This window comes from Orycteropus afer, unplaced genomic scaffold (genome assembly GCF_000298275.1).
Source record: "Orycteropus afer afer isolate SDZICR_OR568_19922 unplaced genomic scaffold, OryAfe1.0 scaffold00044, whole genome shotgun sequence".
Classification (NCBI taxonomy): Eukaryota; Metazoa; Chordata; class Mammalia; order Tubulidentata; family Orycteropodidae; genus Orycteropus; species Orycteropus afer.
This window is the reverse complement of record NW_006921631.1, coordinates 2,066,912-2,080,049: the sequence shown is the minus strand read 5'-3', so window position 1 is coordinate 2,080,049 and position 13,138 is coordinate 2,066,912. Positions and strand designations below refer to the sequence as shown.

General features: G+C 37.3%; 1 protein-coding gene across 1 annotated transcript in view; it reads right to left on the bottom strand.

Annotated features, from left to right (window-relative positions):
* Window positions 1-13,138, bottom strand: part of KIFAP3 (kinesin associated protein 3) — a 288,099-nt gene that overhangs the window by 229,879 nt on the left and 45,082 nt on the right. Inside the window, exon 8 of the mRNA XM_007937702.2 lies at window positions 2,960-3,138. Coding sequence (XP_007935893.2) covers window positions 2,960-3,138 — 179 coding nt within the window. The remainder of the gene's footprint in view (window positions 1-2,959; window positions 3,139-13,138) is intronic.

Below are 13,138 nucleotides of genomic sequence, written 5' to 3'. Positions count from 1 at the left end.
GACTCATAGCGACCCCTCCTTGGGTTGCGAGGCAGTATCACTACGGAAGTAGATTGCCCAACCTTCCTTCCAGAGAGTGGCTGGTGGATTTGAACCACCAGCCTTCTGGTTTGCAGTCAAGTGCCTTAGGCACTATGCTATCAGAGCTCCTCTTTTGTGATGGATCTGTTCAAATTTTCAAATTTACTACCTCAGATTGTGTTAATATGCATAGATAGTGTGTTTCTATAAATCTGTCCATTTTTTATAAGTTTCCAAATTTGTTGGAGCACAGTTCTTCATAGTATTCTGTTACTGAAATCTCAGTAATTTCTTTTGTGACATTGCCTATTTCATTTCTTACTCGTGTTACCTGCATCTTCTCCTTCATTAAATTTGTAAGTGGTTTGTCAATGTTATTAATACTTTCAAAGAACCAACTTCCAGTCTTCTTGATTCTGTCTATTGCTTTTCTATTTCATGTATTTCTGCTTGAACCTTTTTTATTTCCTTTCTTCTTGTAACAGCAGGCTTTTCTTGCTGTTGTATTTCTAATATTTGAAGATGTTGGGTTAGGGTGTTGATTTTGAGTCTTTCTTCTTCATTGATGTATTTATCTACTGTTATAAACTGTCCTCCAAGCACTGATTTTGCTGTGTCACAAAGATTTTGATATGTTGTATTTTCATTTTCATGTCATTCAAGACATATTTTTGTTTCACTTTTTATTTATTCTATCACCCAGTGGTTTTTAAACAGGGTATTATTCAGTTTCCATGTATTTTGTTTACTTCCCTTGATCTTCCTATTGATTTCTAAGTTTATAGTATTATGATATCATGTTTTGTTTTAAAAAAATAAAAATAAAAATAAAGATTTTAAAAAGTATTGCCCTGAAGACAAAGAGAAAGAATATGAAGGCTATTAGCTGGAGATCTGTTCCCTTGGGCAAGTTACCTATCCTCTCTGATCCTCTGCTACTTCTAGAAATACTACTTCTACTTATAGGCTAGATTTATTATGTAAGGCCCAGTTAAGAGGTAAAGATACTAAATCCATTAGATGTCCATAAATAAAATGCATTTCTTCTACAATAAAAAATGAAATATATATTTTCTATAGTAAAAACCTGGCTAATCAAATCATTCTATGATCTTGGATAACAATTAACTTTTCCTAACCTCAGGTTCCTCCTCAATAAAAAATGAAGTTTGATAAGACAAATTCTATCATACCTTCCAATTCTATGATCTTACCAGAAAATAATTCTAATGATATTCTTGAGAGAGCATTTTTTATAAAATAAAGACATAAGAAATGCATAATCCATATACAGCAGACACATATTGAAGGCAAATCAATTTGAACCATGAAAATCTACTAAAAACTCAAAAAAACTCACTGCCATCAAGTTGATTCTGACTTATAGTGACCCTTTAGGACAGAGTAGAACTGCTCCATGGGGCTTCCAAAGCTGTAAATCTTTATGGAAGGACTGCCTCATCTCTCTCCCACAGTGGGCTGGTACATTCAAACTGTGACCTTTTGGTTAGCAGCCAAATGCTTTAACCACTACGCCACTAAACAATCTACTAAAGGCAAACTTAATCTGACCCACATAAATGGAAGAACATATTTCAAGTTTACTAAGGGGAATCAATTACTTAAGGAATATATATATCTCACCATGTTATCATTCCCTTCTTAAATATAAGATCAATGAAAACAGAAAACATGTTTTTGATTAATTCCTGTAAATAAAGTCAAATTCAGAGCATACCAGGCACACAGTGAACATCAAGAATCATGTACTAATGATTAAAATGATAGATGACAATAAATATCTATAGGTAAAATAAAATTTCATGTATTTCAAGTATCAGAGTTCAAGGCACTTACTAAATTCTGATAAATCAATTTCAAATTTTCAAAGAGCATGCCATGGTATTCGATAAAACATAAACTACTTCCTAATTGATTTAAAAGAAGAAAAAATATTAGGCAGAAATATTATACATTTAGACTAACTAAAGGAGAATCCACTTGTATTGATATTACACAGCTACATAATGACTTGTATTAGCATAAGCTCTACAAGTGGTCCTCAATAGAGTTGTCAATGATCTAGTAACTCCATTTCTAAAAATCTACCCTAAGAAAATAATTAGAAATATTAACAAAGATAAACAAATATATCCATTGAAGTGTAATACCTATAACTTTTGAAAACTTAAATATATGACAAGGTATGGTTAATATATTCAATATAACACCGTCTTCACAAAGACTTCTTAATGATATGGAAAGAAGTACATGCTGAGAATTTATATTTTATCTTTATATATTTCTGTATTATATATTTTTTTCCATAGGAGGAAACAGTCTATACTCAACTTGTGTTTCTCAAAGACTACTGTGTCAACATAATAAAAGATGACAAAGAATAAGCAAGAGCTTACTACAACAATTCAAATAAGAAATGAAGTGGGCCTGAATTAATAAAATGGCACTTGGAATGGAAAGAAAGGATACTCTCAAGAGATACTTGAAAAGCAGAATCAACAGGTTGTGGCTACCTACTGGAACAGTAGGTGACAGAGAAATGATTGGGACAAACTATAATTTCACATGCTAATATCAGAAGTACAGGAAGCAAAATAGTTTAGAAGAAAATTATAAGGTTAGATGACCCTGAAGTACAATGGTTAAGTTTAAATAACTTTCTATATAATAAGTTTAATATGGTAAAGTCCACATTAAAATCTAGGAAAAGATTTTTATCAACAAAGCTTCAATTATCTGGAATATTAACTAATATAGACTATACTTCCTATTGAAGCCATTTAAGTGAGTTATTGCTATTGTAAAATCTTTGTTCAGAATCATCCCCAAAGTGGGATAATATGTTTAGTATATCAGCAAAATATCCTAGCTTGAAAATGTAAAATGGACTGTTTTAAGAAGGAGTTTTATAAGTTACCATATCATTTTTATTCTCCATAAAAATGCTGAGTTTCTTCAAGAATGACACAACCAGAATGAGCAGCTCAAAATTGTCCCGATCAAGAGCCTTCACCAGCATGTGAACAATGTTTTTGTTCCTCATCTTCAGTTCTGTACGAGTATCTTCAGCAAGATTCAGAAGTAAATAAAGAGCAACTAGAAAAGTAAAACAGATGACAGTTAAGCAATGGGTATATTGAATCAATAATTAGAGAATTTTTACTTACAAGATTACTAAATACAGTTCACAAATATCGTATATTACTTTGAAAATTTTAACTGGTTAGTAATTATTTTGTTGTTGTTGTTGTTATTAGGTACTGTGAAGTCAGCCCCCAATTCATGGTGACTCCATGTACAGCAGAACAAAATGAAGCCTAGTCACAAACTGTTGTAAAACTGTTGTAAGCTACAGGCTTTTCACTGGCTAAATTTTGGAAGTAGACTGGCAGGCTTTTCTTTCTAGTCTGCTTAGTCTGGAAGCTCCACTGAAACCTGTTCAGCATCACAGCAACACATGAGCCCCCACCAACAGGCAGGAGTTGGCTGCACATGAGGTGCACTGGTGCTAAAGGGGCACGGAGGGGGCTTCTTCTGACCTCCTCTAACTTCACAAGAGGAAGACGGAATCACCATCAGCAGCCCAAGGCATGTTCTTATGAGGCAAGACACGCCGCCACTCTCAGGACTCTTAACAACCTTGACACCAACTGTCCTTCCCATAGCACCCACCACCTCTCTGCAGTTCAATAATTCACTGCAGTGGCCACAGAGAACTCACAGATAAATGAGGTTTATTAGGGAAGCAATAGGCTACAATTCAAGTTCAGGAATGCACTCAGGATACAGTTCTTCAATCAGGACAGTGTCCCCTCTGCTGTGGCCTTAGACACGCCTCTCTGGCCTCTGCCTCTGTGGGCCAGGTAAGCCTGCTGCTCTGTCTTGAGCCTCTTGGTTCCACTGGTGCCGTCGTCTCTCAGTCAGGTGTTTTTCTCAGCCGGCAGTGAGATTCTCTCTCTGCCTCCAGGAGGGGTCATTTTAAGCCTGGCAGAATGGCAAACTAACTAATCCCAACATCAGAGTTCTATACACCTGAGACAGAGAACTTTCCCAGAAGATTACTTCATGTTGTTCCAATAGAAATACTCCAGGTGGATGACTTCAACAATCAGGAGTTTAAAGACAGCTACTCACAGTAATCCAGTGGGAGTTACAAAGACTACGGCTAGAAAAGCCATAGCATGTAATTTATTACACTGCAACTGGCCAGGAATTGAATATGGGTCTCCAAATGAAAGGCGAGAATTCTACTACTTTATATATATATATAAAAGGAATATTCATTAACAACCTGTGATATGCAGATGACACTATTTTGCTTCCTGAAGCACATACTGATGAAAATTAAGGACTTCTGCAGTATGGATTACATCTAAACATAAAGAAAACAAAAATCCTCACAAGTGGGCCAATAAGCAGCATCACAATAAATGGAGAAAAGACTGAAGTTGTCAAAGATTTCATATTACTTGGTTCCACAATCAACACCAATGGAAGCAGTAGTCAAGTCATTAGATGACATACTGCACAGGGCAGATGTGCTGCAAAAGACCTCTTTAAAGTGCTGAAGAGCAAAGATGTCTCTTTGAAGACTAAGGTACACCTAACCCAAACCATTATATTTTCAATAGCCTCATATGCATGTGAAAGCTGGACACTGAATAAGGAAGACCAAAGAAGAGTTGATGCTTTTGAGTTGTGGTATTGGCGAAGAATGCTGAAAGTACCATGGACTACCAAAGGAGCTATCAAATTTATCCTGGAAGAAGTGCAGCTGGAATGCTCCTTGGAAAAGAGAATGGTCAGATTTCATTTGACCTACTTTGGTCATGATGTCAGAAAAGACCATTCCCTGGAGAAGGATATCATGCTTGGTAAAGTGGAGGGTCAACAAAAAAGGGAAAGGTTTTCAACGAGATGGATTGAAACAGTGGCTGCAACGATGGGCTCAGGTATAGCAAGTATTGTGACGCTGGCACAAGACCAGGCAGTGTTTCGTTCTGTTGCACATAGGGTCGCTATGAATCAGAGCTGACTTAACTGCATCTAACAACAACAACAATATATCTGTATATACCATACAATATATATGTTTAATATGATGTTGAGAAAGAGACAATAATCAAGGTAAGACTATAATTTCTACACTGTCAGAATTTAGAACTTAATAACAATCACTGGCAATTAAAAGTAGATAAAGCAGCAAGTCAAAAACAGGCAGGCAAAGAATAATAAATTCCATATGTATAGAAAACAAGGCAAGGTTTTATGACTAAGGGCTACTGGGTTAAAAAGATAATCCATAATATATAGTACAGCTAGAGCTAAATTTGAGGATACAAAACCTATTTTTTATATTCAAATGGATTTTCCGATAGCCACTATAATAAACAGCCATATGAAATTAATAATATAATTCTAGCACTAGACTAAGTTGAGGTCATCGTCTACTAGATCTAAGTAAAATTTTTTTTTTAGATACCTCTAATAAAATGGTTGGCTTCTTATAAGAAACTCACATGATTATTCTCTTTTGTCAGTGAGAATCATGTAACAGATAACGACTCTCCATTTTGCCTTGACTGAAGGAGCTTTCAGAGTTAAATTTGAAAGGTTTCTGCCAGAATTATGTAGACTATTACTATTAACATAGTCTTTTTGCCCTCCTATGACATTAATCTTACTCATTATCTTAGTATTTCATGCATTCTTATAAGTCACCTCTAAACCTTTATGGTAGGCAGAGAAATACACACATATATTCATATATAAGTGAATATTAAATTTATTTATTTAACAAATATTTCAGATGGAAAGGCAATTTATACTTATTATGATGTATTTTTACTTTTAATTTTATTTATTTATTATTATTACTTATAAGTAATACTACATGCTATTGTATGCCAGACAGTATACTAGTTGAAATATAGATAATAATTCATTTTAATTCTAAAACAATCTTTTGAAGCAGGAAGTATTATAAATTATAAACATTTTACAGATGGAGAATTCCAGATACCAGAAAGTTAAAATACTTTGTCCTAGGACACACAGCTAAATTAAATCAGAAGTCATATTGCACTAAAGAGCAAAGATGTCACTTTGAAGACTAAGGTGTGCCTGACTCAAGTCTTGGTATCTTCAATTACCTCATATGCACGTGAAGGCTGGACAGTAAATAAGAAAGACCAAAGAAAAATAGATGCCTTTGAATTGTGCTGACTCAACTGCATATAACAATAACAACATAATATACATCCAGACAAGGGAGAAGTAAAGCTCTCACACTACATGTGAAGTGGTATAAAACTTGAAGGCATACTTAACTTATGGGAAAGATATGTACTACAAACCCTGGGAGCTCTGGTAACATAGTGCCTATGGCACTTGACTGCTAACCAGAAGGATGAAGGTTCAAACCCACCAGCCACTCCTTAGAAGGAAGGCTGGGCAATGTACTTCCATCGTGATATGGCCTCAGCAACCCCAGCAGGGTTCGCTGTTGAGTCGGGTCCGACTCCATGGCACATTAGAACAACAACAACAACTATAACTACAAATCCTAAGTCAACCACTAAAACAACAAAAGATTTATAGTTAAGTCAGCAATGGAGATAAACTGGAATAAAATATCTCAATCCCAAAGAACAAAAAGGTAAGACAAATAAATTAAAAAAAAAAAGCAAGAATCAGATATGCTTTTCATAAGAAACACACTTTAAATATAAAGACACAAACAGGTTAAAGTAAAATGATGAACAAATATGCACCACTTAAAATACCAGTCACAAGAAAGCTGGAGTGGCTATATTTATACATGAAAAATAGATTTCTGAGCAAATAATATTTCAGGGATAATGAAGGTCATTTCATTAAAAAAAATTAAGTCAATTACCAATTACTCAAGAGGACATTATAAATCTGTGTTCTTCAATGTATGTCTGCAATTGTTGTTGGTGTTATAATGTGCAGTTGCGTCGGACCCGACTCATAGCAACCCCTCCTTGGGTTTCCAAGGCAGTATCACTATGGAAGTAGATTGCCCCATCTTCCTTCCAAGGAGTGGCTGGTTGGTTTGAACTGCCAGTCTTCTGGTTAGCAGTCAAATGCCTTAAGTACTACACTACCAGAGCTCCCATGTCCCCAATAACAGCTTTAAAGTACCAGGAACAAAAAGTGATAGAACTACAAGAATATCTCAATATTCCTCTCTCAATAATTGATAGAACATGTACAAAGAAAATCCACAAGGATTTAAACTTGGATATAAAGACTTATATACTCCTAACTTTACCTCTATAAAATTTATAGAAAATTCTAATAGCAGAATAAATGTCCAAGTGTGTATGCAACGTTTTCTAAGAGGGACCATATTCTGGACTATAAAACAAGTCTCAATAAATTTAAGAGGATTCAAGTCAGAAACTTATTTTCCCTGATGAAAATAAAATTAACTTAAAAATCAGTAAAACAAAGATGTCTGGAAAATCCCCAAATATTTGGAAATAAAATTTCTTCTAATTAACTTATGGGTCAAAGAAGAAATAAAAGAGAAATTATATAGTATTTTGAACAGAAAGAATTAAAATGAAAACAGAACGTATCAAAATTTGAGATACTATAAAAGCTGCTTAGAGAGAAACATATAGTGCTAACCATCTTTATTAGAAGAAAGATCTTGAATCAGTAACTTCAGCTTCTGCCTTAAGAAAAAATAATGTAAACTGAATAAATAAGAATTAGAGTAGAAATCAATGAAACAGAAAACAAAAATAGAGAAAAATCAATGAAACCAAAAGTTGGTTCTTTGAGAAGATCAATAATGCTTCCTACCACACTGATGAGGGAGGGGAAACAAAAGACACAAATTACCAATTTCAGGAATGAGAGCTGTTGTACCACTACAGATTTGATAGGTATTTAAAGGATAATAAGGAAATATTAATATAGAACAATTTAAAATGCACAAGTTTCTTGAAAGACACAAGCTATCAAAGCTTACTCAACAAAACAAAACAAAACCCTGAGTAGTTCTATAGAAGACATAAATTTGCAGTTAAAAACCTTCCCATAAAGAAAACTCTAGGGCTCACATGGCTTTACTGGCATATTCTAACAAACATTTTAAAGATATCATAAAATTTAAAAACATGTATTCCTTGGAAGATACTATTAAATGAATGAAAAGATAAATCACAGACTGGGAGAAAATATCTGCAAATCACAAACTGTACCCAAAATAAACTCTCAAAACTCAATAAATATGAAAAAAATCCAATTAAAAAGTGAACAAAAGGTTTTAAAAGACATCCCAACAACAACAACAAAAAGACATAGAAATGACAGGTAAGTACACACAAAGAACTGTTCACCATTACTAGTCATTAAAACCAAAACCAAACCTGTTACCACAGAGTTAAATTTGATTTATGGGATTACCTTTGTTGTTGTATATACAACAGTACGAAATATCACTCAGTCCTGTACCATCCTCACAACTGTTGCTATGTTTGAGTCCATAGTTGCAGCCACTGTATCAGTCTATCTCGTTAAGGGTCTTGCTCTTTATTGCTGACCCTCTCCTTTACTAAGCATGATGTCCTTCTCCAAGGACTGGTCCGTCCTGATATGATCTTAGTTAGATGAAGTCACACCATCCTCTTTTTCATGGACCAGTCTGTCAGTATTTTTTCTGACAGATTTATTCATTCTTCTGACAGTCCGTGGTATCTATATTCAACATTCTTTGCCAACACCTAATTCAAAGGCATCAATTCTTTGATCTTTCTTATTCACTTTCTAGCTTTTGCATGCACAGTAGGGACATCTTAGTCCTCAACGTGACATCTTTGTCCTTTAACACTTTCAAAGAGTTCTTTTGCAGCAGATTTGCCAAATGAAAGATGTTGTTTCATTTTCTGACTGCTGCTTCCATGGGTACTGACTGTAGATCCAAGTAAAATGAAATCTTGGACAACTTTAATCTTTTATACATTTGTCATGATGTTGCTTATTAGTCTAGTGAAGATTCATTTTTGTTATGTTGAGGTGTAATCCATACTGAAGGCTGTATCTTTGATCTTCATCAGGTATATCCATTATATATTGTTGGCTTCAATTTCCTAAAATCTTGTTAAGGATTTCTGCTTCTATGTTTATAGGGATTTTAGTCTGCAATTTTCTGATAAACTCTTTATATGGCTTTGGTATCAGAGCAATGCTAACTCACAGAATGAGTTGGGAAGTATTTTCTCTTCTTCACTTTTCTGGCACTTTTCTGGGTGAATTTGTGAAAAATTGTACTATAATTCTGTTTAAATTTTTGAGGAATCGCCAGACGGCTTTTCACAGTGGCTCTACCATTTTACAATACCACCAGCAATGGATAAGGTTTCAAATTTTTCCACATCTTCATCAACATCTATTATATTCTTTTTTTTAAATCATAGTCATCTTAGTGGGTGTGAAGTGATATCTCATAGTGGTTTTGATTTGCATTTGCCTAATGATAAATGAGGGAGCTCTGGTAGCATAGTGCCTAAGGCACTTGACTGCTAACCAGAAGGCTGGTGGTTCAAACCCACCAGCCACTCCTTGGAAGGAAGGTTGGGCAATCCTACTTCCGTAGTGATACTGCCTCGGAAACCCAAGGAGGGGTCGCTATGAGTCGGGGCCGACTCCACGGCAAATAACAACAACAACAATGATAAATGATGTTGAGCATCTTTTTATGTCCTTCTTGGTCATCTGCATTTCTTCTCTGGTGAAAAGTCTATTCAAGTCCTTTTCCCTTTACTACTATTATTATTTTGATGCTTATCTTTTGTTGTTAAGTTGTAGGAGTTCTTATATATTCTGGATAATAAACCTTTATCAGATATGTGGTATTCAAAAATTTTATCCCAATCTGTGGGTTATCTCTTCACTTTATTGATAACTCCTTGCAGTGTAGTAAATTACCTGATATGGCTTTTCTAGCCATAAGTCTTTGTAAACTCCATGGTGGAATTTGCTGTGACCAAATAAGGAGCTCCTGATTGTAAAAGTTATCTCCCTGGGGTATTTCTTTTGCGAGTGGTACCAAGCAATGTTCTGGGAAGTCTGCTGTCTTTCAGGTGCTTAGAATTCTGATGTTATGATTGGCTAGTTTGGCCACTCTGCCAAGCTCAAAAGAAAGCCTTCTAGAGACAGAAGTCTCTCTCTGACTACTGGCTGATAAGGATGTGCTCCTGAGAGAAACGTGCTCCTGAGAGACAGGCACTACTGGGAAAGAGATGCAAGAGACACACATTGCTGAGAGAGACACCAAGAGACATGCACTGCTGGGAGAGTGGTTGAGAGACTGTTGGCTGAGAGACGGTGGGCTGAGAGAGACTGAGTGTTTTTCCTGAACCTGAATTGTAGCCTGGTGCTCCCCTAATAAACCCCATAATCTGTGAGTTCTGTGTGGTCACTGCAGTGAATTATCAAACCCAGCAGAAAGGTAATGAGTGCTGTGGGGGGAACGGTTGGGGTCAGGGTTGCTGAAAGGGCTGGAGGGAGGCAGCATGTCTGGCCTTGCAGGAATAGGCCTTGGGCTACTGATGGTGATTCTGTCTTCCTCTTGTGCAGTTAGAGGAGGTCAGAAGATGTGGCCTCCTTGTCCTTTCAGCAGTTGGTGTCAGAAGCACCGGATTCCTTGCAGTGGCTCCAGACTCACAGAAGCATGAGACTTTGTAAAAGAAAGAAGGGGCCTGGGAAGTGAACTTTGGATTCTTAGATGGTTACTTTGTTTGCTATTACCTCTTAAAGGAGATAACTGATTCAGAGGCTAGGGCTTTTGGTTACACCCAACCAAAGGCCCAAGGCCATATGCATAGAATAGGATTGTAATCAAGGTAAAGAAATGAATCTGGTATGTCTTAAAAAAGATTATGTGTTTACCTGAATGTACTATGGGTACTGAATGTCTCTTACCTGCTTGTACATTAGAAATGATTATGGGGTGTGGATAATAGAGAGCATGTAAATCTGCCTTCAGCTGACACTTGATTGGATATGTTTAAAAGGGGAAATAGAATTTACCCAGAAGAAACACAAGCTTTTGTTTTAAGACCTGTGTGCAGAGATTAGTAGGAGCTTAGGTAGAAAACCTGAGCCCCACCCAGTACTACTGAGGGAACAGAAGATTTGCATTTGAAGAAAGGACCTGAAGAGAGAGAGAAAAAAAAAAAGACTGTTTGGCTTTTTGAATTTTGAGCAAGCATTTAGGCTTTGGGTGCATCAAGGCAGGAAAGACATGGTCCCTGAGAGAAACCCCTTCCAGGACTGAAAGTTAAAGGAAGCCAGTGAGCAGTAGGCTTGTGTGTTGCTCACTTGTGACCACCTGGGTCCACTTGAGTGGAAATGGGGGAAGTGCAGCAAAGAAGAAACAGGCTGAGTTTGGTACTCTTTGACCTAGGCCATGGAGGCTGGGGATGAGAGGAAGGGCTGGCTGGTCTGAAGTGCAAGAAGTTGTGAGCCTACAGGCATTGAAATAGTCCCTAAGGACTGAAGATGTGACAGAAGGTGCTGCTGGTCTGAAGTGAAGGGAAGAGTGTGACTCCCAAACTTTGCAGCTGATACCCATGACCTAGCTGGGATGGCTAGGGCTGAGCTGACCAGAACCTGACCAAATGAAGAAGAAGATGTTTGACACTGAGCAGGTGTTAAGTTGCTGCAATATGATGGCTTGTGCTGGGCTGGACTTTGCTTGTTTATAGATCCATATGCCTAAAGTTTCCAAGCAGAACAGAAGGTTCTCCAGTGAGAAAGGACCATGCTTGTCTCCTCAGAGTACTGGTTTGATAGGGACGGGCAAATTAGAAATTGGCTATTTAAAATGGTGGGGGAGGGGGGCTGGAGATAAAGGCATGAAGTGGCTGACTTACACGCTTTCATGGGTGTGGTTATTCTTAAACTGATGGTGAAGGGGATGTTAATTTTTGAAGTATAAAAGGGATGGGATAATGGCTAGAAAAGCCAGGGGGTGACCTGCAGTGTAGTAAATTACCTGGTATGGCTTTTCTAGCCATAAGTCTTTGTAAACACCATAGTGGAGTTTGCTGTGAGCAACTGAGGAGTACCTGATTGTAAAAGTTATCCACCTGGGGTATTTCTGTTGGGAATGGCACAAAGCAATGTTCCAGGAAGTTTGCTGTCTCTCAGGTGCTTAGAATTCTGATGTTATGATTGGCTAGTTTGGCCACTCTGCCAGGCTCAAAAGGAGGCCTCTGAGAGGCAGAAGTCTCTCTCTGACTGCTGGCTTAGAAGGATGTGCTCCTGAGAGAAATATGTTCCTGAGAGACACACGCTCCTGAGAGACACGTGCTGCTGGGAAAGAGATGCAAGAGACATGCATTGCTGAAAGAGACACTGAGAGACATGCATTGCTGGGAGAGTGACTGAGACTACTGGCTGAGAGACAGCGGGCTGAGAGAGACTGAGCATTTTTCCTGAACTTGAATTGTAGCCTGGTGCTTCCCTAACACACCCCATAATCTGTGAGTTCTGTGTGGCCACTGTAGTGAATTATCGAACCCAGCAGAAAGGTGGTTAGTGCTGCAGGAGGAATGGTTGGTGACAGGGTTGCTGAAAGGGCTGGAGGGAGGCAGCATGTCTGGCCTTGCAGGAATAGGCCTTGGGCTACTGATGGTGATTCTGTCTTCCTCTTGTGTGATTAGAGGAGGTCAGAAGATGTGGCCTCCTTGCCCCTTTAGCACTCCTCTGATGAACAAAAAGTTTTAAACTTTGATGAGGTTCCACTTATCTGTTTTGCCTTCTGTTGCTTGTGCGTTCATTGTCATATATAAAAATCCATTGCTATAAACTAGATCCTGGAACATTATTCTCCTCTAAGAGTTTTATGTTTTTTTTTCTTTTAACTGTGATTTGGGTGAAAATTTACAGAGCAAATTCACTTTCCATACAGCACCTCACACACACTTTGTCTCATGGCATTGACTGTAATTTCCCACAAGGCAAGAGCTCCCCTTCCATTTCCTCCCATAGTTACATCTTCCCTGTGTCCTTCTCTCCCATGCACAGCCCCATGAGCTGTCTCCCTGTGCATACA